The 26,131-nt window shown below is 37.8% G+C and overlaps 1 protein-coding gene and 1 long non-coding RNA gene across 13 annotated transcripts in view; one reads left to right on the top strand and one right to left on the bottom strand.

The window, feature by feature from the left end:
* Positions 1 to 26,131, bottom strand: part of MEF2A (myocyte enhancer factor 2A) — a 161,256-nt gene that overhangs the window by 13,001 nt on the left and 122,124 nt on the right. For 6 of the 12 annotated variants that reach the window (XM_047739147.1, XM_047739142.1, XM_047739143.1 and 3 more), the window contains 4 exons: positions 22,810 to 22,947; positions 20,426 to 20,645; positions 19,691 to 19,750; positions 8,517 to 8,704 (listed from right to left, as the gene is read on the bottom strand). In XM_047739147.1, coding sequence (XP_047595103.1) covers positions 8,517 to 8,704; positions 19,691 to 19,750; positions 20,426 to 20,645; positions 22,810 to 22,947 — 606 coding nt within the window. Of the gene's footprint in view, positions 1 to 8,516; positions 8,705 to 19,690; positions 19,751 to 20,425; positions 20,646 to 22,809; positions 22,948 to 23,012; positions 23,145 to 26,131 lie in introns of all 12 variants that reach the window. The other 6 variants (XM_047739144.1, XM_047739146.1, XM_047739153.1 and 3 more) reach the window with 3 other exon arrangements.
* Positions 376 to 24,995, top strand: LOC125105564 (uncharacterized). The gene is made up of 3 exons (XR_007128942.1): positions 376 to 2,758; positions 8,378 to 8,381; positions 24,984 to 24,995. It is a non-coding gene; the product is annotated as an uncharacterized LOC125105564 (long non-coding RNA).

Below are 26,131 nucleotides of genomic sequence, written 5' to 3'. Positions count from 1 at the left end.
TTGAAGGAGTCAAGTTTCTCTGTCAATCTATGGAAGTCTTTGTAAGCATCAGTGATGGAGGAGACCCGGATCCGAAAGCCAGCCAACCTGCAAACAAACGGTAACACAGGCAGGCTGGTTGCCGACTCTGAAAAACAATCACCCGGCCTACAACTGCTGTCTCAAATGTGGGCGAGAGGCCCTTCAGCGGCGGAGTAACACAGATCTTCACAGGCCTCCAACTGCAGGACCCGCGTGGAAAGACCGCAGGTAAGTGCTGTGCGGTTTCCACTTGCACCTGCCAGGCCAAGGGTGTAAAACAGTTTATATGGCAAATTCTGAGTCTTCTAAGAGCTGCTTCATGATCTCTGAAAGAAAGACCAGACAGAGATAGCGCTGACCAGCTGCTGAAGGCCTCCATGCAGGTCTGCCCTTACCTTCTGCAGTTGACTGAGCCTTAAATGAAACTTTCTGTAGCCTCGCTGAAAGACAGGGGCAGGTGTTCGACATCCTGTTCCTAAAAGGTGAGCCAAATGACTACCCTGAATGACCCACATGTTTTTCTTTTCGGGGTTACCTGTTACACCTGTGTGTATCTTTAACTCGGTATCCTGCAGTAATTTTACCCGTAGAGAGCGGCTGCAAAGACAGCACACGATCACAGCACACACCCAGCACCACCCCACCCGGGTTTGCCTCTCAAAGATGCATGAGACAACTGTCAAACTGACAGAGGAACACAGCACTAACTGAGGCTACAGGACTTCACCTGGATTTCACCCGTCTTTCACCGATGTCCTTTTTCTACTCCAGGACCGGATGCTGCATCCTACATGCCCTTACCGGTCACATACCCTTAGTCTCCTCCGGTCTGTGACCGCTCCCTCCATCTTTCCTTATTTTGCATGACCTTAAAAACTGAAGAGTATTGGGTGGATATCTCATGGAACCTCCCATAATTTGGGTCTTAAATTTTCTTGGATAGAGAGCATGGATTTTTGGAAGAGTATCAAAGAGGTGATGTGACCCTCTTAGCACATACCAGAAGGTATGTCATTCCATTATTGGTGATGTTAAACTCGACTGCTGGTGAAAGTCGCGTCTTCCAGGACTCCCCACTGCAAAATTACTATTGTTCCCTTTGTCAGTTATTTGGGGAGAGACATCTTGAGGCTATGCAAACACCCTGTTTCTCCTTAAACTTTCGCTCATTCATTTTAGCATCCACTGACCCTGCCTGGCCATGATCTCTGTACTGTGGTAATGACAGCGATGATTTGCTATTTCTCTCATTCTTTCAACATGTAATAATTAGAACTCTTCTCTAAGGAAGAGCTGTTTCTTTGATCATTTTTATCAATAACAGACTTGGTATTTTTTATTCCCTGGGTACTAATCCAATACTATTGTTACCTATTTCGTTGCTTAAATTGTTCTAGTTTGGGCCACTGGAGCTCTTCGGAAAGGCTGGTTCCTGTAAGCATTTCACCTGCACTTCCTTATCCTCTGGCACCTCCGACTCATCCTGTATTTTCATTGCCCCCACTCTATAATCAATCATTTCTCCAAGGAGTCCTGATTCCTTTTATTGGAGAATGTTTAGAAACGAAGATCTGAGTACTAGGTGTGTTCAGTTATCAGGCGTCATTATCTGAAGGGTCTGTCGGTAGAGCCAGGAAATATATGAGGTATACTATTCACGTGTATATACATTTATATTTCTCTATCTATATATGTTAAGAAAGTAAGTTCATACTGAAACTTCCAACAATAGACCAGAAACACAGTGTTCACTGTAGCCTTCCTTCCCCAACCCCCAACCACCTTGCTTATTTGTAAGTTTTTCCCCCCCAACAACGAAAAACCCGGCTTTATCTACAATGTATTCGCTGTTTGAGTGTTGTCTAACAAATGTACCATCTTGAGCACAACCACTTCCTAATTTTTTTGTTTTCTTTATCTAGAGTTAAAACCGTTTCCAAAGTTACTGAGAGCTCCTTCCCCGTCCCCTTCTGGATCATCCTGTCACAGACTTGTACAACAATCATATTCATGAGTCACAGTCTGTATTCCATCTGCAGTTCCCCTGGAATCCTGGTTGATTTTTAACTGCATATAGTAAAACCACTCTTTGTACAGTTTTATGAGTTTTAACAGAAGCATGGACTCATATGTACATCCACCAGCACAGGATCACAGTATAGTTCCATCGCCTCAAAAATTCACCTCAAATACCCTTTGCAGTCAACTCCTCTCTCCATCCCTGGCAACCACTGATCTGTTTTGCATTTTGCAGAATGAAACAGAAATGGAATCACATGCTATGTAGTCTTTTGGATCCAGCTTCTTTCACTAAGCAAAACTCATTTAAGATCATCTATACTGCTGTGAATAAGTGGCTTGTCCCTTTTTATTGCTGAGCAGTACTCCTTTGTCTGGATGTACCACAGTGTGTATATCCATCCATTCTTCTGTTGGAAGGACACCTAGGTCGTTCTCAGTTTTTGGCAACTGTGAAAAATACAGATTTCTGTAAGCACAGTCAGTTCTCAGTTCACTTGTGTAAATTCTCTAGGAGAGGACTGTTGGGTTGTATGACAAGTATATATTTAACTTTGTAAGACGTTGCTGATCTGTTTTCCCAAGTGGTGTGTGACTTTGCATTTTAAGCATGAATATACGAGGGTTCTTGTTGCTCTGCATCCTTGTCAGAACTTGGCATTTTAGAATGCTGGGTTTTTGTTTTGTTTTTAAGTAGGCCTCAGCGGGCCTTGAACTCGTGACTCTGCTATCAAAACCTGAGCTGAAATCAAGAGCTGGACACTTAACCGACTGAGCCAACCAGGCCGAGTAGAGCTGACACATGATGTTACATTTTTTCAGGTGTACAACACAGCAGTTCCCCAACTCCATACAGTATGCTGTGCTCACAAGTGTAGCTGCCATCTGTCCCCATATAATGCTATCACAATACCACTGATGTTTTTATTTTTTAAATCTTAGCCGTCCTAACAGATGTACAGTTGTATCATCATAGAAGCAGGCCCTCTACCAGGTATGTGATTTGAAAACCGTTTCTCCTCATCTGTAGGCTGTCTTTTTATTCTCTGGGTAGGACCTTTTACAGAGTAAAACTTTTTGATAGTGAAACTATTTCGATAGCATCAATATATCAGAATTTTCTTTATGGATCATGTTTTTGGTGTATTGTTTCTTCCGAAGTTTTCTTCTAAAAGTTTCAGAGTTTTGTATTTTATGCTTGAGTCTATGATACGTTTTTAGTTAATTTTTGCATAAGGTATGAGTTGTATTTTGAGGTTTTATTTTTGCATATGGATGGTGAACTGTTCCAGGAGAGTCAGTTGTACCAGCTGTCCTTTCTTGGCTGAACTGCTTTACTGCCTTTGTCAAAATACAACAGAATATATTTGTGTAGGTCTATTTTCTGGGCTCTCTGTTTTGTCCACTGGCGCCCACCTTTCTGCCAGTACCTCTTTCATTCTTGATATTGATAACCTGTGCCTTCTCTTTTAATTTGGTCAGCTTGGCCAGAAGTTTAGCAATCAAAAAACTAGGCTTTGCTTGATTGCTTTTCTCTATTGTTTTTGTTTTAAATTTCATTAATTTCTGAATTTTTTCTTTTGATTGCTTTGGGTTAAGTTTGCTCTTCTTTCTTGAGTTTATGAGTTTTAACAAAAGTTTACTGACTTAGTAGCTTCTCTTTTCTAATATAAACATCAAATGCTGTAAGTTTCACACACACACACACACACACACACACACATTTTATAATTTCTCCTGAGATTTCCTCTTTGACCCAGGGATTATTCAAAAGTGTGTTAATTTCTCAATATATAAGGATTTTCCCTTTCTGTTATGATTTCATTATGATCAGAGAATATAATCTATATGATTTTAATTCTTTGAGATTTGTTGAGGTTTACTTTATAGTACAGGAAATGGTCTATCTTGGTGAATGTTCCAAGGGCCCTTAAGAAAAATGTTATGTTCTGCTGTTGTGAAGTGTCCCATAAACATCTGTTAGAGTACTGGTGAGGTTGGCTGAGTATTGCTCAGGTTGTCTAGATCCTTACAGATTTTTCTGCCTGCTGGTTCTGTCAATTACTGAGAGAAGAATGTTTAAGTTTCCAGCTACAGTTGTGGATTTTTCTATTTCACCTTTTAGTTCCATCAGTTTTTGGCTTACAGATTTTGAAGGCAGGCTGTTAGGTGTGTATACATTAAAGATACTTATTTCTTGGAAAATGGACTGTGTGAAGTCCTTCTTTATTCTTGATAATATTCCTTATTGTGAAGCCCACATTGTCTGAAATTAATATTGCTACACTAGCTTTCTTGTGGTTAATGTTTGCACAGTATGTTTTCTCTATCTGCTAACCTATGCCTTTATATTTAAAGTAGGGCTTCTATAGACTGTATATAGTATGACCTTCCTTTTTTATCAATTAATTTATTTTTTTAATAAACATATAATGTATTTTTATCCCCAGGGGTACAGGTTTGTGAATTGCCTTGACCTTCCTTTTCTTAAGCAATCTGACATTTTGTCTTTTAACTAATGTTTACGACCAAATTCAGTGTGATTACTTGTATGGTTGGATTAAAATCTACAATGTTGGGCTAGCTGTATTTATTTGTCTCATCTGTTCTTTGTTGTATTTTTCTGTTTTCTCCCATATCTTGGGCTATTCTAGCATTTTTTTATAATTCCATTTTATCTCCTCTATTGACTTTTTGTACCTCTTTTTAAATTGTTTTCTGTAGTTGCACTAGGTTTTATAACATACATCTTTAGTTAACTAGAGTTTACGTCAAGTAGATATCATATTAGATGTAGAGTAAGGACTTCAAACAGTGTGTTTACACTTCGCTTCCTGTCTTTTGTTGTCCTACACTTTATTTTTACATGTATTATAAGCACCAAATTCATTCCCACTATTTTTGCTTTAGAAAGTAGTGATGTTTTAGAACAATTAAAAAGAGAAAGATGCCTGGATTCTGGTTTCTAATACCAGTCTCCAGTAATAAGGAACCAGGTTCCTGAGAGAAATGACTGATTCTGGGACTGGGGCAGGAAATATACAAGATGAGCCTCGAACACTTTGTCGTAACTGAAAAATTTTAAAGTAACCTTCCTGCCAAAAATAACCCCGCAAGGATGAGGTGTATTTTCAGAGGAACTGGAACCAAGTGAAAAGTCCTCAACAGCTAAAGCTGGAATATGAGCAACAGAATGAAACAGTATTGGTAGAACTATATGTTAAAAGAATTTAGTAGTATAAATATCCATAAGTCTGTATTAACGTAAATCATTAAATAATAAAAGCAAACAGATAAATCACCTGTTCAGAAGAACTCCAAATAATTTATGTAGATATTCTGCCCTCAAGGAGGTAGAGCCTAATTCCCCACTCCTTAAGTATGGACCTTCCATAGGGACTTCTTTCCAAAGAGGACAGTACAGAAAGGAAGAAGCGTAACTTTGCAGCAGAGAAACCCATGCAACACTGCATCAGCAAGGTGACCAAGGTTGACAACAACAGTAATTACTCATAATGATACTATGTACCCTTTGTATGAGGTGATAAAAATGGCACACTTGAGTTGTGGCCTTCCTCCCTGAAACCCATAACCCCAGTCTAATCATGAGTAAAACGTAAGGAAAAAAGTCCCAATGGAAGAACATTCTACAAAATACCTTACTAGTACTTCTCAAAACTGTCAAGGTCATTAAAGCAAGGAAAGACTTGGAAACTATCGCAGCCAAGAGGAGTCTGAGGAAACAGCCTACTAAGAGTAATGTGGCGTCCTGGATGGGGTCCCAGAACAAAAGCTATGTGGTTTAAAAACTAAAGAAATCTGAACAAAGTGTAAAAGTTCTGTGAATAATAACGTATCAATACTGACCTTTTAGTACTATGTAGTACTACAGTACTACTGTACTATACTAATGCAAGATGTTAATAATCGGAGAAACTGGTATGAAGCATTAGGAGAACTTTCTGTACTATCTTTGTTATCTAAAATAAAAGGTTTACAAAGTGTAGGGGAAAATGAATTGTGTTTTATTTATATTTATCTTCATTTATTTCATTTCCATTGTTCTATATTTCTCTGTGTAGATCCAAGTTTTTGCTGGCATCACAGTCCCTTTGCAGAAGGACTTCCTTCAGCATTTCTTGCAGAACAGATCTCCCAGCAATACATTCCCCAGATTTTTTTTTGTTGTTTGAGAAAGTTTTTATTTCTCTTTCATTTCTGAAAGACAACTTTGCTGGATACAGAATTCTAGGTTGAGGGTTTCTTGTTTTGAATTCCAGCACTGCAGGTTACTCTGTGGTTTTGTAGCTTGCATAGTTTCTGAAGAGAAGTATGGTATATATTTATTCTCTTTTTCCTTCTCTTTCCTCTGGCTGCCTTTAAGATTTTCTCCTTGTTGTCCTTTGCTTTTAGCAATCTGAAATGTGTGTGTATTTGTCCTACTTGGTGTTATTTCTTCAAATATTTCTTCTGCTCTGTTCTCTCTCCCCTCTTTTTAGAATTCCAATGACAAATGTATTAAAGCACCTGATAGAAGTCCACAGCTCTTGGAAGATTTGTTCTGCTTTTTGTTTTATTTTCACCCTTCTTTCTCTTTGTTTTGCAGTTTGGGTTAACTTTACTGACCAACAGACCAATAGATCTTTAGTGCTTGGTTTGAGTTCATTTAGTTAGGAATTGGGCTGAGTTGGAGCTCACGGGTGCAATCATCACCCTCGGTGCCGCCACCATGGGCCCCGAATCCCTGCAGCAGGAAGTGAGGGCTGGTTTGCCAGAAGTCGGTTTTTCTCCAGTGTGTGTGCTCCATTCTCAGTCTGAAGCCTTCCCCTCTTGGTGCTGTGCCCCGGGCTGGGGCCTCTTGGGCACCTGCCATGCTCCTGGCGTTCACATTGTTCCTGCGCCTCCCGCCGTGGCTTCAGATGTTTTTCCTTTTCCATTTCTCAAGATACAATGGGAGGGTGCCAATGCCTGGAGGGTGACACTTTCTGTCGTTCATCCCCTCACAGATGAAGACTTCTGGTCCACAGGACAGAAAGATCCAGGCAGCACACTTTGTCCCTATTACAGGGGCTGCTCTTCCCTTTTCTCAGCCATACATCATAGCGGAGACTTCTTCAGGATGTTCCCAATCTCTTCTGTGAGCACCCAGTGGGGTTCGTGAAGAAAAAGCCTCCAAAAGAACTTGGGCTTCGCCTACATCAGAGCACTAGGGGTTTACATGGTCCTGCCAGTGAACACTTGGCCTCCAGCAACTCCCCAGGCATCTGAGCTGAACTCTCATTACCTGTGTCCCACTCCTACCCAGACAAATCAGTGCTCGAATGTCCTCTCCCTACAGTATCTGTCTCTCCCTGAAGTTTGGGCCACTTGGTTGCCATGAAATCTCAGCACCATGATCTACTCAAGGAGAACTGTGAACTTGTTTGTCCAACTCGTTTTCCTTGTAAGGCTGGGAGCAACACAGTTTCCAGCTTTCTATCATCTCCAAATGAAAAACTGTTTGTTTCTTGACTTAAAAGGTTTTGGTCCTGGCTCTCTTTTATATTACCTTGGACAAGTACTAACTTCTCCCTCAGTTTCCTCATCTCTACTCAGCCAAGATTACAGCATAATTGACAATCAGATGTGACAAGGCATATGAAGATGTTTGGGCATCGATAAAGCATTATACATATGTAGATTATCTAAAGCCTGATGGCATCAACTTTTACTTAGCAAAAAACAAACGGTGCTGCACTGGAGAGAGAACGCCTGGCACATCACACTGCATGTTAGTCAAGCCATGCTGTACGAGGAACGGTTTCAAAACTTGCATACATATTCTGATTTTTTTTCCTGTAAGAAGCGAAGGGAGATAAACATACTGTCCTCTTCTTCATAAACACAGGATTCAAAAGCATATGACACTGGAACTATGAAGACATTGCCAAGGGCTAGCGTGGTGACACCTGTATTCTCTATAGTATTCAATGGGAAGGTTAGTTGAGAAGGAATGAACAAAGACTACGTGGAGACTAACTCATTCAAGTTTTGATGCACTGTCCCTTATTCTACAGTGGTTCTCTTTGCTATGTAGAATTTTCTAACAACTAATACAGTGTTTCTCCTACAGAAAAGCATGTGTAATCGATTACTGAAAGTATGCAAAGTAGAGACAGAAGAAATATTTAAGTCAGGTTTATGAATTTGGTGATGGAATCTTTGAGCTAAGATCCCAGCCTGGTAAAATGAAAATTAAGCCTAACAACCTCTCCTCGTTTAGCTTTAATTTTAAATAACCACTAAGCATATTTATATCCTGTTTTTCTATAATCTGATTTCTGTGTATTTAAAATAGACCTGTGTCTTCAAATGCTGACTTCAAACAGAAATATTAAGAAAGGGTCTAGATTCAATGGAAGTACATAAAATTCCGAAGAAAAAACACAGACTGGCTGTATTTTTGAGGAATGAGGCTGAAGAAAAATTTAACGTACCAGTGGAGGCATCATGCCCTTGCTGGAAGGAGGGATGACAACTCGAAGATCTGGTTTTCGACTGTTCATTCCAAGATTGCCACCACCTGGAGGAGGGGGAGACTTTGTAGGCATAACTTTGCCTAAACTATTTGCACCAGTAGTTCCAATCAAATTTGGAGAAGCTCTTGAGTTTACGAATCCATTCCCTGGAAAAAGGAAATATCATTCATTAATATGAAAAGAGTTGTTAAAACACGTTGGTAGAAATAGGAAACAAGTTTTTCCTAGTTCTAGTTTCAAATAAATTTTGTAGCAAAACTCATTAGCAGCTGACCGCGTCTATCTCTGAATATTTTAAAAAGAAACAAAAATATCAACCCAAGTTTGAAACACACATAAAACTTAAGACTTAGGCCACTTGTTTCCAGTCTTACTGCTTGGACCTACTGAGAGAGATTTAAAACACAAGATCCGTTTCTAACAGGGCATGTCCTACTGGGGAGCAAGGTAATGGAGATTGGATAAGCTGGCTGCCAGTAAGGTCTTCGTTAAGTATTTGCGGTTTGTCTGACTTTAATCATCTTATTCCTGGTTTTCAACTTTCCTGAAAGAGCAGGCTCTCTCTCAGAGGCAGTGAGGACGTGGGTACACAGTGGTCATGTTCTCAATGTGCAGCCCTTCTGGGTGTCAGCTGAGCTAGGAGATCAAAGTGAAAGACCGTCCCTATTTTCACAGAGGCTGCAGTCCTTCTAGTCCTCCCCGGGGGTAGCAGCCACGTGGTTGGGGCGAGCGGACTCCACTCCAGCCCCGCTCAGCGACAGGTCTGAGCTAACGTGCGCAGGCCTTCTCCCTCACCACTGGATGCGACCCAGGAACGTCCAGTCGGATCCTAAGTACAGCAGCTCTCACATGATGGTGAGGGAGGCTCCTGCATTCCTCCAAACACGACTGAGGAAGCATTTGATACTCGAGCCATTTTGAGACTCAGAAGAGAGCCAGGATGAGGAGAAAGCGGACACAGAAAGGAGAACGCACCCTGGAAAAAGCATGCCAAGAAGCGCAACGATGCGTCGCCAAGAACTGCAACGAGTTCATGACGAAAGTCAACTATGTACTACAGGTTTTTCACTTTAAGAGCATTTGAATTGGGTTATCAGAACATTTTAAATCTATGAAAGTTTCTTGAATGGAGCAGAAATATTATTTAAAACTATTTACAACCCATATAGTGTTTGGTGGTTTATAAAACACTTTCGGGGGCGCCTGGTGGCTCAGTCAGTCAGTGAAGGATGTGCCTTCAGCTCAGGTCATGAGCCCAGAGTCCCAGGATCAAGACCTGCATGGGGCTTCCTGCTCTCTACCCCTCCCCACTGCTCGCAATCTCTCTCTCTCAAATAAATAAAATCTTTTTAAAAAATTAAAAATTTTTCAGGAGCAGTATTCAAATGAATAGGGCAACTGACCTATAGAATTCTAAAATTTAAAAAATGTAACCAGAAAGAGAGGGATTAAGTACTTGAAAATAATCAGCTGAAGAAAATGGATGATTCAATATATCTGCTTATCATGAAGAGTTTGAAAAACATGTTATTTGGCTGTACTCTTTACATGAATAACTAAAAAATTGACGTTTGACAAAGTGATCTAATCAACATTACTGGATCCTAACCAGTACATTTTCAAAGGACAAAGAAAACTGAGTGGTGAGGCGTGGCCCTGGGGAACTGGCCTGCATCTGTCCTGCCGCTGTCATTCAAACTGTCAGGATTCCAGATAACCGGTTTTCCTCCCCGCCCCACCCCCCACTCTCACCCAACTCCTCCTGCTTTCTCTGGAACTTTTACAAAGTGCCCTACCAGTTTTAATTCACTTATGTGATTTAATTTTTGTTGTGAGAACTGGTATTTCAGTTAACCTTATGAGGCTGTTTCCTGCATTCTAATTCCATTATCTTGAAACAGCATGTATTAAATCTGGGCCGAATCTCCTTTCCACACCCCAGAGAGCAATTCCTGCTTCCTGTTAAGCTTCAGAAAGCAGTGCTGTTAAACAATCTCTTCACTAGGCCATCCCCTGTGGAGCGGAGCTCATCCAGGCCTTGGGTAGAGGTAAGTGCTAAGGGTAGTCATCTGAATAGAAAATGCTTATCAAGTAATTTTTCAAAAATAAGCTTAGCAGAAACTAATAGAACGTTAGATTAACATTAATAAGTACAGATAACATTTCTCTTAATAGGCACAAATGTTTGTAATCTCTTTGATAACATTTGCAAGATTCTTATTTACTTGATTTGCACTCAAATCTGAAGGACAAAGCAGTATTTCTTCTCAAATACATGACAAGGTGATGCGAAACTAATGTAGAAGAATGCATTATCAAGAAGCTCTAATACTCTTTACCCATGTGGAGCCTAGGATGCTTTTCAGCCACATAAAATACCACAGGCACCCAGAGTGAAGGGAATCTAAAAGCATGGTATTTCTTAGTGTGAAGCTGGGAGTCTGCAGCAGATAATTACTAGAGGATAACGTAAGTGTCTGGTGACTTGCCAGGCTGAAACAGGATAACCTTATATGCACTACTGGTTATTTTGTGGAGTGTAGCATATATTAAATATACTTCTTACTCCCCATGCATTTTTTTATGACAAAAAAACCACCTCATTTTGCCACAGCCTACAAACTTAAGAATTAAAATACCAACTCTAAATGAATTAACCCAATGTGACTATCATCAAAATGTGTTCTCAGGTTTTAAAGTAAATTATCCCCTGACACAAACATGACAAAAATGCTCTTGAGCAAAGTGTATACCGATGTCTCCAGAAACTTAAGAAAGCTAATCTCATGGTCCCTACAGCTCTAAGGCAGATCACTCAATTATAGCAGTCTGGATCGTCGTAGTTCAGAATATCCTAACAGCTGGAATAATGTATTCAAGTGGCTAGAAAGCACTTCATGTCCTTAACGCTACTCTTTAGGGCTGAACTGTAGACAATGATGTCATTAATGTTTTACTACTAAGAATCAAATTCAGAAGTCGAACTGACATGCACAGGATTTTGAAAATCTCAAAGGATCCTGAAAAATGTGTCCAAAGCAAGGCTCAAAAATTGATTATCATATCTGACAAATTTTCATAAAATCTGACAAACTTTCAGCTGATTATTCAATAAATTAAAAAAAATTTTAAAAAATCTATACAATTATCTTTTGTATAAAGAACCGAAAATTAAAGAAGACCATGGTTTTAAAAATCATGGTTGACACATGCACTTAACGCAGTGGAAATCCCTATATGACAGACAACATGGGTTCTGTCCACTACAACTTTATAATCTCCAACAGACAACGCTAATGAGATAAATCTGTGTGCCCTTCCTGAGGACTGTACTCACCCTCTCCATCCCTCCCATGTGGGCAGCCCCAAAGAGGCTTCTCCTCTTCTGAGGCTGCGTGCATCTCCCTGGCTTTAACCGTTGCCTCCATATGACTCTTAAATCTGTTTCTACTCTTTATAGCTCCTAATTTCTAGTCTCCATGCAACCATATCCCACAGATACGCTGCTGTCACCTCAAGCACCGCCAGTTACACACCCCAGTACTACAACCACCCGCTGTCACTCCCATCCAGCTTTCAGAGCTCCAGCTTTATTACTCTTCGTAACGTTTCTCGTTTCATCCACCTCTCGTTACTGGCCACTGCCTCTGCCAGGACGCGAGCCCTTACATATTCCCTTTGTTCACCCCTAAACAATTCTAAGAGCTTCTTGAGCCTTTCTATTTCTAGTCTGGTATATTTTTTTCTTTCTCAACATGTTTTAAAAAAGTGAAATTGCTGGATATCAGAGACTTTATTTTATGCTTGATCTTTAAACTGGGCCCAAAGTCAAAAGGAGTTCCTGAAGTCATCTGAACTACAGTGTTATTTAAGTATTAAATGTCAACTTTCAGTAGAGAAATATACCTCGTATGCCAAGTCAGACTGCCACTCTGGAAAATCTATACAATTTACAGCATGTACAAAACTGGCAGGTTTTACTTGGACAATAACAGATTGAAAACAAATTATGTTTCAAGGAACAACAAATGAATGCTTTAATTTACTATAATAAAATGTTATGACTGTGGAGGTACCAACCATATCAATATAGAAAGTTTAAAAACTAGAAAAGGAGAGAGAAAATTCCTATATCCACCATACCAACGTAACTATGATAATCGGTTTGGATTTCCCCTCCTTTTTATTTTCCACATGCATATTTTTTGCATAGTTTTAAATCACAACTAAAAAGAAGTTCAGATGAAAATTTTCATTTACATAACTTTCATACTGTTGAATACGTTGGTTTCTTCCTATTATTCATACTATAAATAAAATTGCAGTGAATCTTTGCAAATTCTAGTTCATTTCTGTAGGAGAGATTCCCAGGAATGGGATTTGTGGGCTCAGAGGCATGAACATTTTTATGACTACTGGAACATCTTCACAAAATCTTTTCAGAAGGCTCATTACTAACTTACAATGCCATCATCAGTTTCCTCACACCTGCACTGGTTCTCCAGATCACAACACAGTGGTAATAGTTGGCAATTAGTGAGTTTGTGGTTTTCTTTTGTCATTTTTATTTAAATCTGATACATCCTTTCCATTTTTCAAATACTAGTTGGGTTTCTTTTTGAATTGTACATTTAAGTACATTAAAAAACCCACCTACTTATTAAATATTCCCCTATCTCTTGCTCGTATTTTATTTTACTTTTTCTCTACAAAATGAGAAAATCTTTTTATCTCACTTAAGACAACTGGAGAAAAGTGGTTGCAAGCTCAGTGGCTTTTGCAGCTCACTGTGGAGAAGCCAGAGATTTCCAGCTTTCCGCTCTGCCATCCTAGGCTTTTGCTGGCCTGTCCCCTTGACAGTCTTGCTTCCTGATCTCGAGACGGGGCTGTACATCCAGCTGCCGCATGCAGACAGTAATGCCCAGTGAACTGAGTCTGCCCAAAGACTGCTAAGTCTTTCTGAGAGTATGAATGTGTAATTTTTTCTCTCTAGATTTCAGAATTAATAGTATAACACCTATACAATGTACATTACATTCTCTTATCATTTTATTTTTATTTTTTTAAAAGATTTTATTTATTGGCAGGCAGAGAGAGAGGGGGAGGCAGGCCTCCCGCTGAGCAGAGAGCCTGATGCAGGGCTCGATCCCAGGACCCTGGGATCATGACTTGAGCTGAAGGCAGAGGCTTTAACCCACTGAGCCACGCAGGCGCCCCTCTCTTATCATTTTAAAAGTACCTCCACACTTTGGTTTATAATTCCTTTTAGAAATCAAATGTATCTATTTTAAAACTCATATTAACGTAGCATATAATACAAAATGGTACACAAAATAAACTTAAAAATCAAGGCTTTAGCATAAATTTAAAATCTCCACGTATCCATTACATCAGGAAAAAGAATACTGCCAAAACCCTGAAAAGGCTCCATAATTGGGCCCCCAAAACATTCCTGTTGTCCCACCTACCCAAAACAACCAGTATTATGACTATTATAGTGACTTGTTTTTCTTTACAGTTTTATCACCTATCTACATGCAATCTTAGCACATAATATTGCTTGGCTATTTTTCCAGTTTTATTTAGATAGAATAATTTTGTATTTGCATCCATTGTCTTTCATAGATCATAGTCTGATGAAATTCAGCCACCATGCTAATTACTGCTGTAGTTTCTTCCTTTTCCTTCCAGTATAGAACTCCTTCACATAAACATACTATCACTTATTTATTTGTTCTACTGTTGACAGAAATTTGGATTATTTCTAGATGTTGCCTGTAACAAACAACGCCATGCACATTCCTTTATTTCTTGATGCTTATGGTACACATATGCACTTCTCTACAGAATTTAAGGATGAATAAAAATGGTGGGTTGTAGAACCCATATATCTACTACTTTAGGAGATAATGTCAGAATGGCTGCATCAATGTGCACTGTTATCCTCAAGGAATGAGAGTTTGGAACACTCACAATGAGAGTTATCAACACCTGGTATTATCAGCCTATTCTGCTTTGGCCATTCTGGCTGGTGTATGATGCTTTCTGTGGTTTCAATTTTGTATTGCCTTGGTTACTGAGACTGAGTATCTTGTCACAGGTTTACTGGATACCTGGTAACTTCTTTTGTAAAATGTTCTCGTGCACATTTTCAAAAATCAGATTTCTTTTTCAGGATGACTTGTATGTATTCTTGATAAAAAGACCTCTGTGTACTGTATGTATACAATCTACATTTTCTCACTGCCTTGCCTTTCGTTCTCTTCATGGTGCTTTTGATCAATAAAGATTCTTAATTTTACACAACCAAATCAATCCTTCTTTTATGGTTACGCTTCCTCTGGTTTCCTGTTTAACATGTCTTTCCCTATTCTAAGTTTGTCCCATGCTTAAAAACCTCAAAGATGCTTCTGCTTTCCTTATTACATGGGCCTCAAACATCCTGTATTTTGGGAAGCAGGAGACTCAACAAAAATTAAAATAAGAACAAGGCGAACAGAGGCTCATCTATAAAAACATTATACATTTGAAAATTACAGTATCAGTAAAAATGTTCCAGTTTAAAGGTTAATTGAAACTATATGGAAGTGGCTCATGACAAGTCTTTAAGCCTGGACTGAAAAATAAAAGTTATTATATAGATTATATATAAAAAATTCGTTTTAAACAAGGGTCTTTGGATATGGGTTGCTGGCTGAAATATTTTGTCACCAGAGAGCTTACCTCTATGTGATTAAATTCTCCGAAATTTGTTGATACTTTTTTTTGTGGCCCAGCATGTAGTCAATTTCAGTTTTATGTACACAAAGAACTTTTTTTTTTTTTTTTTTAATATAGAAGAACATATGGGGCACCTGGGTGGCCAGTCAAGTTAAGCGTCTGCCTTCAGCTCAGGTCATGATCCCTGGGTCCCGGGATTGAGTCCCACATTGGGCTCCCTGCTCAGCAAGGAGTCTGCTTCTCCCTCTGCCCTGTCTTTCCTCCCCGCTCATGCTCTCTCTGACAAATAAACAAGTAAAATCTTAAAAAAGAAAAAAAAAGGAACACAGTGTAAATAATGTTTACTCTGTACTTTTTTTTTTTTTTTAAGATTTTATTTATTTATTTGACAGAGAGAGATCACAAGTAGACGGAGAGGCAGGCAGAGAGAGAGAGAGGGAAGCAGGCTTCTTGCTGAGCAGAGAGCCCGATGTGGGACTCGATCCCAGGACCCTGAGATCATGACCTGAGCCGAAGGCAGCGGCTTAACCCACTGAGCCACCCAGGCGCCCCTACTCTGTACTTTAAATGTAGATAACAACACTCTAGTGTACAGAAGGCAGATGGCGCAGATGTTAGATGTAGCTACTAGAAGGGCCTGTTAATCTCTGATTCACTCTACTTCTATGGTCTTGCCTTTTGGGGGCTCAACACAAAGTGACAGGAGCACACTGGACCCTCCCAATTTTTAGGGGCCCTGAACTTTGACTTCTCTGTCCCCCTAGGTCTCTGAGGCGTCCTGCTCCACTGCAGAAGTGGCAACTACCACCTGCGGAAAAGCAGTCATAAATGCCAGGCTCACCCTCTTTGAGGATGTGTCTCCAACATTTCCTGATCTTGAGCCAGGAATTCTTCATTATTTTGTTGGTTCTCAAGTGCTTTCAAGCAGATTTAAAAAATATTTTGCCTAGCATTTGTAGGTGTCTACAGCAGAAGGGTTGGTCCCAATAATCAGGTCTACTATTATCACAGCACAAGCTTAATTGTCTTGTCTTTTTTTAAACCTCAATTTTAATTTCATTTATGGAAGGTTTCATTATCCAAAAACTCTTTTCTATATATCATCTTAAGACCAGAAAGAAGATTTCCCAAAATGTTTTATATGATACTAATTATGAAAGATGCTTTTTCATGAGGAAAAAAATGAAGGTTTCTATTATGAAATCACTTTGTGTAACCATATGTTACATACTAAGTTTAATGACTCACAAACAAATTAGCATTTTAAAGGCTCCAGTAAGTCCTACAGTGAAGAAAACTGCTTAGTTTTATTTAACACAAGGTTTACCAAACATAGATAAATCCTTCTTCTCATACAGTTCCAAGAAACATATCTGGAAAAATAGATTAGAAATCATTCTCATACCTTTTAATATTTTTCCCTCTAAACTTCTCTGGGAATCTTAACTGTTTAATCTTTTCATTCATAAAGAGTATATCTGGTATAATAATGAGTTTAAACTACTTTTTCCAAACTACTAAACCAAAATGGCATCATTGTTGAAAACGAGCTAAAATATATTATCTGGCTTTTCCTCACAAAAATAACATTTTGAAAATACCCACGGCAGATCATTTATTTTAGGGACAATTTATAGTAAAAACACTTTAAACCCATGTATGCTCTAAGTATTTCACATAAATACATGCTTCCAGTTGGTATCTTAATTAAGTGACATAAAAGGTCTACTCAGTTAAATCTAATTCTGTTAAAAAGCAGTTATAATGCACATGCCATTTAGAATACAAGCCACACAAGTAGAGTGAGTTACACGTAGTCTAGGTAAAATTGGCATGTATGAGTATGAGCTAATGAAGAATGAGGACATACAATCTTGATGCATTATAAGATGCTGAGGTGTACCCTAAGAAGCAGGATTTATCTCTGTTTATATGTAATAATGTAAACAGACCTTTAAATAACTCGCTGAAGGGGTGCCTGGGTGGCTCAGTCGATTAAACGCCTGCCTGTGGGTCAGGTTGTGATGCGGTTCTGGGATTGAGCCCCATGTCCAGCTCCCCAGTCAGCAGGTCAGCAAGGAGGCTCCTTGTTTCTCTCCCTCTGTCTCCTCTCCCTCCCCCGCACCCCCCATTCATGCACACGCTCTCTCAAATAAATAAAATCTTTAAGTTTCTCACTAAGCACTTATAATATTTTAATACTTACTTGAATTTTAAGTTTTAATAGAAATACATGTTCACTAATCATGATTATCAACACTATTAACTCTAAACACATTAGTTACCTAAGATGGGGGGAGGAAGGGCATGGGAATGGAACAGAAGTATAAAAGGGATTAATACACAGCATACTGAGATGCTTTGTATGAAGTAATGACGATGTGCCATGATCCCAGGAGTAGGATTATGTAACCCTCTAAACATAAAGGTCACTACAGGGAGAGGAGGCTTATAAAAAAAAGAAAAATGAATGGGAAAAAACAACAACAACAACAACAAAAGAAAAGGTCAAATTAGGATGATGACAAAGTCTGAGTTTCAAATTACCAAAGGGAGCACAGAAAAACCAAGCAGCAGAGACAGAGTCTAGATTTACAGTTGCATGGCAGATAAGAAAAAATATTGAAAAAGCTTTTAGGAAGTGTGGAAAGTACAAGAAAAAAAAATGGGAATTGAAACACTTGTTCGACAGGAGTTAGAACCGTGTTTACAATATGCCAGAAGGATGAAGAAAAAAAAAAAAAAAGGAAAGTCAAGGGGAAAACACATTAGAAATCTTCGAAGAGTTAAACTCCATAGCGGGGGGGGGTACTAATTTTGGAAATAAACCAAGAGGTACTTACAATGAACATTAAATGAAATAGAAATTCTTGATTCTAGCCTTAACTTAGCTAGGAAGTAGACGGCAAAGTAAGATGGGCAGTACTGGGGGAGTAAAAGCATATGGGAAAGTTTAACACAAAAAGAGTATGTACATGGGCATGCAAATAACTAAAATGAAGTTTAAATAAACTACAAATATTTGGAAATACACATATAAGTAGAGCAGCCTAATGTATAACTGTTAATACTGTTATGAATTTTCCACAATTATGTTAAAAAAGATCCTACAATGGGTCTTATATAATATTCCATCCAAAGTGCAATTAATATAGAATTAGGCATTTAACCTACCACTATGTTTTATAACTTGTCTCAGCAATATGTTTCTTTCTCATCGAATTAAGTTATTCAGTCATCTCTGCAAATTTCTTGAGTCAGAAGCTCCTTACATTTTAATAGAACGAATGGGCTGAATACATACAAGTGTAAATTTCTCTTAGAAGTGATCTGTGTTCAGAAGTCTCCAGGAACACACAGTATCTAAATTCAGGGAGGAAATTCCTGCCTTTTTTTTTTTTTTTTTTTTCAGCTACAATGATGATACAAGAGTTTATCACAGATTAAGAGACCAAGACCACTTAATGTGATGATAATCCAAAGGAATACAGTTATTCTTACAACTCTTTGACAAATATGCCATGTTTCTGTAATGTTCAGTTCATACTGTATCTTTGCCAGCACTCTGAGGTTGGGCAGACATATTTACAACATGTGTTTAAACTTGCTAGTCATCTTTGGAAAGGATCCTAAAGTAAAAAACAAAACAAAACTAAACCAATTTGGCTACAACTGTGACAAAATGTGGATGTTCTACACGTAGCCATCAAAACAATGCTTTGAAGACAAACTTCTTTTTTTTTTTTTTTTTAAAGATTTTATTTATTTATTTGACAGAGAGAGATCACAAGCAGGCAGAGAGGCAGGCAGAGAGAGAGGAGGAAGCAGGCCCCCTGCTGAGCAGAGAGCCCGATGCGGGGCTCGATCCCAGGACCCTGAGATCATGACCTGAGCCGAAGGCAGCGGCTTAACCCACTGAGCCACCCAGGCGCCCCTGAAGACAAACATAATAATCTTTGTAGCTCTAGGAGCAGGCCCACCATTTCTTTGTTATTGCAACCTCTCCAAAAACATTTCATGCTATTATAAAATGTATCAGTCTGCTAATGATCTAACTTTGGTAAGAACAGATGATACAGAAATCTTCTCCTTAAGAAACTGGCTTGATGTAAAAACTGTATGAAGGCAATTTCATCTTTAGCAAAGAACAGTATCTGGAACAGTATCTGGAAGCACTTGAGGAAGCACTCAAGGCCAAGGTACAAAGAACAGAGCAGGGATGTTACTTAAAAATGTTAGGTATTAGTAAAAACACCCCTCAGAAGAATATTAAGTTTACAAAGGGACATGTCTGCTCTAGTCATATACCCATTCTTCCCTCATCTGATAGAAGGCCTCATTTGAGGGACAATATTCCCTTTATCTCATATAGGGCAGATGCCTAGAAAGAGAAACAGGAGTAATTCACGCACCCACTGGGCTGCTTCCGGCTCCATTTGGCACTGTGAGGTCTGAAGTGCTCAACATCCCACCTAAAAATTTTAGAGAGAGAACAGAGAGGGCAAAGAATGAACATGAATTGGTTTTCCTTATCTGAATGAAGTAAACTGCACTCCTTTCCTAAAAAACAAAAATAAAAACTAGCTCTAGACTGAATCTGGCATAACTGCGTAGTTAAATATATATATAAAAGCTCACCTATCAAGCTCTGGATACAAATGCCTTCCTGTATCAATATCAAAAAGTACATATTCCTAAGAATGGGGTCAGTGCTAACAGAGTACTATTATATCTGGGACTTAAAGAAAAGGAGACACTACATTACAAAGAATAAAGTCATAAATGCTGATTTTTGCTGAATTCATGAACTCTAACTCCAGTCAGGTACATCTACTCTCTTATTTTTGACATGAGTGACTCACACTCGAACTTTGCTCATGATACCCTAATTAAATTTTCTGCCTGTCAAAGTATGGTTTCCCGTGATAAGGAAACTTATAGATGGCAGATTCTGTATATGGGTCCACTGTACCCAAGAGGATGCCCCAGCGCTGCAGTAAATCCTCAAAAATATTCTTTAAAATGGAGTCAATTATGTGGCAGTGACTCTCGTTCATCATAGAAAATTAAACGTAGCAAAATAAGCAACTGCTTATGTCCGCAATTCTTTTTCTTAAAGAACCAGCAGAAGAGAGACCACTACACACCTGTACTGCCAGTACTTGGTGGTCTCTGAGGGACTCCTGGGGATACATTTCTGTGTAGCGTGGCTTGAGGTGGAGACAGCATGCTTGAATCTGCTAATGTTGAGCTGGCGGCCAAAGATGGAGACACAAGTGAACTCCCTGGGTTAGTGTAGGACAAAGCGTTAGGGCTGGTCACAGGGACTGTGACAGACATTGAGAAGTTCTGAGGTGGCAAACCAGGCTGTAAATAAAGAACAAGGAAGAGAAAACTGTTAGTTTCATTTTCATCTATATTAAATTAATAACTTATGAATTTTAATTTGGATAAGGTAACTCCAGTTATTAAAAGTTGAGGACAGGGATAGTTTCTTACTAAATCAATTAGTAGATTTAAGTTGCTTTCTTCAGAATTACATTTGAACATGAGTATGTCTGACATAACTTTTCAATTTCTGTTTTATATACGAATACATATACACTACTATAAAGTACATATATATATATATTTCAAACAGTCCTAGAGATGAAAATTAGATGTCAGAACCTGATATTAAAGTAGTGTTGTCAGATTTAGACACTACAAAATATATCATTACCAAGTAAGCATAAAATTAGCACTTTAATAATCCAAACCGGTTTAGTAACATTACATTTCTATTGAGAGATTACAAATTTAACAAAAGGAGAAAATATGTACACAAATTATAAATTTAATACACAAAATGTGGGACATTATAAATCAGCCCTGGTTTGATTTAATTGACTGACATTCTTAATGGACAAAACTTAAAAAAAAAATCAAGTCATATATATAACACAATGCAATCTGAGTGTGATGAAATGCAAAGAAACCATCTAAACAATAAAATTAACCACTGAAAACCTATCTTTAAATTATATGAAGATTAAGTTATAATTATAAATGCTATCTTACTTCCCTCCTAAGTATTCCACACCCCCTTAAAATAGTATTTGTCATTTCTTCTTGTATTTCCTCCATAGACCAAATACAATATACTTGTTAACCATGAAAATAACAGTTCTCTTTATAACATCTCCATTATAGAGAAAGAAGAAAGCTTTCTTCTCCCCATATTTTAAAAGTGATTGCAAAGAGTGGTAACACTGCTAATTCAAAGTTGGAAGAATATAGTTTATGTTCTCTATTCAATAGATTATTTCAGAAAGAAAATTATCATTCATTAACTGACATAAAACAATGGCTACATGATAAAAATTTTTTTTCAAAGGTAAAGCAATTTTATTTACACAATATTTTGCAGCTTAACATTTACTACAAAGTCACCAGCATCCATGTGAAGTCAGAGGGGATTTTATTTTATTTATTTTTTTAAAGAATAATAAAGGTATTAGCACAAAAATACTTCCTTAAATCTATTTTTCATGAGCTTCTTATAGTAAAGGACTCCTTTGGAGAGATAATCCATGATGTATACTTCAAGGCATAGTTTTTAAGAGAATTAACTCTGACAATGAGCTAAATATCAGCATCAGAACCAATTTGTTCCCTGAAGCCTACAATACAGATGCAGCATTAGAAAATCAGATCCAAAATAGCTGTTTTAAGCAGCTCTTGCCAATGAGCTCCCCGTGAGAACTCTTTGAAGAACTATCAGAAAAGGATAACTCAAAAAACTACTGGTTTTCATGATGGATAGATGTATGAGCAGAGGAAAATTTTAAACCAAGTATTTGTTTTGCAACCAGTTTAAAAACATTGCTTCCTTAAATTACTATCAAGCCAAGGCTCTCTTCCTCAATACCCACAGTAAAAGAAAAGAAAAGTTTGGAGGTATTTTGCGGAATAGTTTTGGGACATTTACAAAGAACCAAAGAGTAAGCTACTACTATTATAGCAACTATACAAAATAATTAAAAATAATCCTGAAACATCAAATTTTGTAGTAAATCTAACCACTTTATATTTTATAGTCTCAAGATCTACTTATGTACATGTAATGTTTTTTAAGTCATGAGAGGGAAAGGGAAATCTTATATGCACCCTTTATATTTATGATCATGGAAATTTAGAGCTAGAAGGGACCTTAAAAATTATGGAAGTCAGCTCATTCACTTTACAGATGAAAAAATTGGCATCTGAGAGGGATTTATGTGCCCTGTCCAAAGGTATAGGAGACAGTAAGTAGAACTTAGATTAGGATGCCTTCTCTTCACTTCCTTGTTTAAGACACTGAACATGTATTATTATAAGACTCCAACAAATTTATTTTGAAGTTCTGTAAAACAAGCAAACAAAAAAAACCCTAACGAAATTTCTTCCCCTCCTACTTATCGGCATCATCACCCACTGAGAAAATAAACAGGATGCGTAGCCAATGTCTTCATGCACAAGATAAAAGCACAAACCATACTTTAGTACTCACTGCGATTTTATGATTCCGCATCATATTATCAAATTCCTCATTAATTTTTTTATATTTTTCTTCTGTATGTGGAGTTAGCACATAGGAAGTATCAGGGTCTGGGCTGTCGCACCCTCTGTGTTCCTTCTTGTTCAGAGCCTATATAATGAAGTTAACAAAAAGGATCAACAAATAAAAAGTAGAGGTAAAGTAAAAGTACTTACAGGGCCTCGTTTGAAAATAAAATCACTATCTTCATTTAGTTTGCTGAATCTGTCCTCCGAGAGTGGACTGTGCTCAAAGTAATCGTCAGCATCAGGGCTCTCACAACCATTAAGGCCTTTCTTTCTTAAAGTCTGAAATACAATTGGAAAATTCACACACAAATGATACTAACTTGCCATGAGTTTTGTAAAATTTATTAAGAGAGCACAGACTGAATGAATTATTACAAGAGCCGCTGAAATGATTTTTAAATGATCACAAATGTACTCTAATCCTCCAAATAAGGTAAACCTTAGATATAAGCAAAATTAATGCTCCCAGTGCACATTAAGGAAAAAAAGGAATGTTTACTTGTTTGGATTCTTTCTTCCCAAACTTCCTAGAGAATACTAAATTACTCACGGCTCTGACAGTTACAACCTGAATCTGATTACAGCCTGATCAACACATCTGATAGGGCCAATCAGTGTGCAAACTGACACAGAAATGTATCAAAATGATGCTCTGAGAAGCTATCATCGTACCTTTACAAAATGAACATTTCAGCAACTTCATCTACTGAAACTGCTTTCCGCCTGAGTTTATCCTAGCCACCAGAAAGAATTAGCATCCTATCTCAGTAACTTCATTCCTAATTTGTTCTTAAATACTATCATTTTCCTACAAAACTTAGAGGCATAAAAACTCAAATACTTATTTACATATGACAGCTATGACTCTTTTCTATGTAGACTATACATATTAGTGACATTATTAGTGACACTGAACATCTATTGGTGTAAGATTGCAAAAAATTTATTTTGAAGTTCTATAAAACAAACAAAAAAAACACCCCACTAATGAAATGATCCCCCTTCTACTTACTTTTAAAGTTTGTAATAACATGTTAAACAGCATGTATCTTTCACCCCCTTGGCTACCTCTTCCTACAGAGCTCCTTCATGGATTGACCTAATCCACTGAACTGACTTTCTGGAAAACTCTGTGTCATGAAAGTATCTCTCAGACAATATGTTCACTTTTTCTCCTTATTTTGAGGTAAAAATTATAATGAACAGTTGGTTTTCTGATTTTTAATTTTTTTCACTAAAGTCACCATGAAATGACTTGTCCAATATTTAAAAGAGTAGCTTTACAAGCAAGGGCTTGACAATCTGTGGAATACTAATTCATTTCCAGAATGTCTAAATTTTTAAAAACCCCAATGGGTGTTTTTTTAAAGTAGAATTACAGAGTTCAACATTTTAAATAGCTTTGAGACTGGCTGATTTTCTAGTCAACCACTGTGAAGTTTTTGGAAGTAAAAATTTTCCAAGTAAACGGACGAAATTCATTTAATTGGGAAACAAAGTTTGATCAATAAATTAGTACTATGTTAATTTATTGTTAATTTACTCATTAATGATTATTTAAATTAGATTTAAGATGTACTTTTAATTAATTCGTAGTAATCTTGGTATCCTTTAAAATATGATTTACAATTATGAATGCTTATTTTATAAGCACTGAAAGAATGTAAACACACAACAGGTTAAGATAGGAGAATTTTTTTCTTAGTTTCTCTGAAGTCAAATTATTTTAAAATCACTTTAGTCAATTTGATTTTTTCATGTTTACAGAATCATAAGAAATCCTAAGTGCTGATATGTTAACTTCTCCAATTACTTAGCACGCACTAGGAATCCCACATATAGTCCCTGAAACCCCCACCGTAACATAATCACTAAACATAAGCATAGAGCAAACACTACATGTACTTCCCTAACACTGGCCCCACGGCTCTACGGTCTATGGATCTAACTAATCACATGAACTTTTATGTGTACTTAGCCATAAAAGGTCCTGTTATTTAGAACTAAGGGATGGAGACATGTATTCTCCCCCGCTCACTGTAACAAGTTCTTCTTGCCAAAGCTCAGCAAGTTGCTATCAGCAATGAAGACGTTAACACTCAGAATACTGGAACACAGTGAACTCTTATAACCTACACAGCCCTAGAAACAAAACAAATATAGTAAGTGCCTACACGAAGATTTCACCATGAACTTGTTGACTTATTCTAGCCTGAAACCTCCAGATATTTTCCCATCATATTCACGCATCTTAAGACTAGGAAATTCATAGTCATGCTTTCACTAATAGCGACCATCAAGTATGTGCCTCTTTGAAGTCCTTTCAAATTACTGAAGAAAAAGAATATGGCCTTTTTAAGTAATTACACAGAAAGTTTTATTCTACAACAACAGGGTTAACCCTACTTGCACTCATGAAGAATAGTGCTCTGGTATCTCCAGCTCTGCAAGCCTTCACTTCAGATGGGGTTCCTGTCATTGTGAGGGAATTCAAGAGGCTCTATCAGCTCTGGAGATAACAAGCTCATGTACCTCTACCGGATACCCAACTTGCGTCTTCTTATCACCAGAACACGAAGAGTTGTTGTGAGGACCCAACTACCATAAAAAGACTTTTTCTGTCTTCTTTATCGTTACCACATAGCTTAATAGTAAAAGTCTCTCCTGTGTCACAGGTACTAACACATGGAATGCTGTCATCTATTAACAAGCCTAGGTGAGGCATATAAGAAACAGGCTAGCTTCAGTTTTTTCACGTGCTTCAGGTTAGCCACAATAAAAACACTTGGTCAACGAAGAAAACAGTCTGAAAGGCTACCAATTTGAGGAATCTGTTTTTATGTGTATTCCTTAAGAGTACTAGCACAGTGCATGCTCTATGGCTATTACGGTTGATTATTATGGTCCATTCTGAAGTAAATGGTACTTCATAAAAAGTACTTTGCTGTTGTACATCAACTGACAGTTTTCAGTGACATTATGGCAAACTTAAGGGGAAAGTTCAATTGTGCCAAAATACTTTCAAGTTTCACGGGTATGTATCATGTAAGTTGACTGACGTTGCTTTTCTTAAATAATTAAGTTATTAATTTAAGCTAACTTGATACAACCTGTTCAGTGTTCTTTTGTACCAGTGTTCTAAATATGTCTAATGATTCCAACTGCAAAGATTACTTAAATGAAATCCTAAAATGAATGCACATATAATTTTCATCAGTGCGTTTCTATAAAAGAAATTTTATTTTTGGAGGGTTAGCTAAACACCT

Source organism: Lutra lutra, chromosome 7, assembly GCF_902655055.1.
Source record: "Lutra lutra chromosome 7, mLutLut1.2, whole genome shotgun sequence".
NCBI classification, from domain to species: Eukaryota; Metazoa; Chordata; class Mammalia; order Carnivora; family Mustelidae; genus Lutra; species Lutra lutra.
This window is presented reverse-complemented; position numbering and strand designations above follow the sequence as displayed.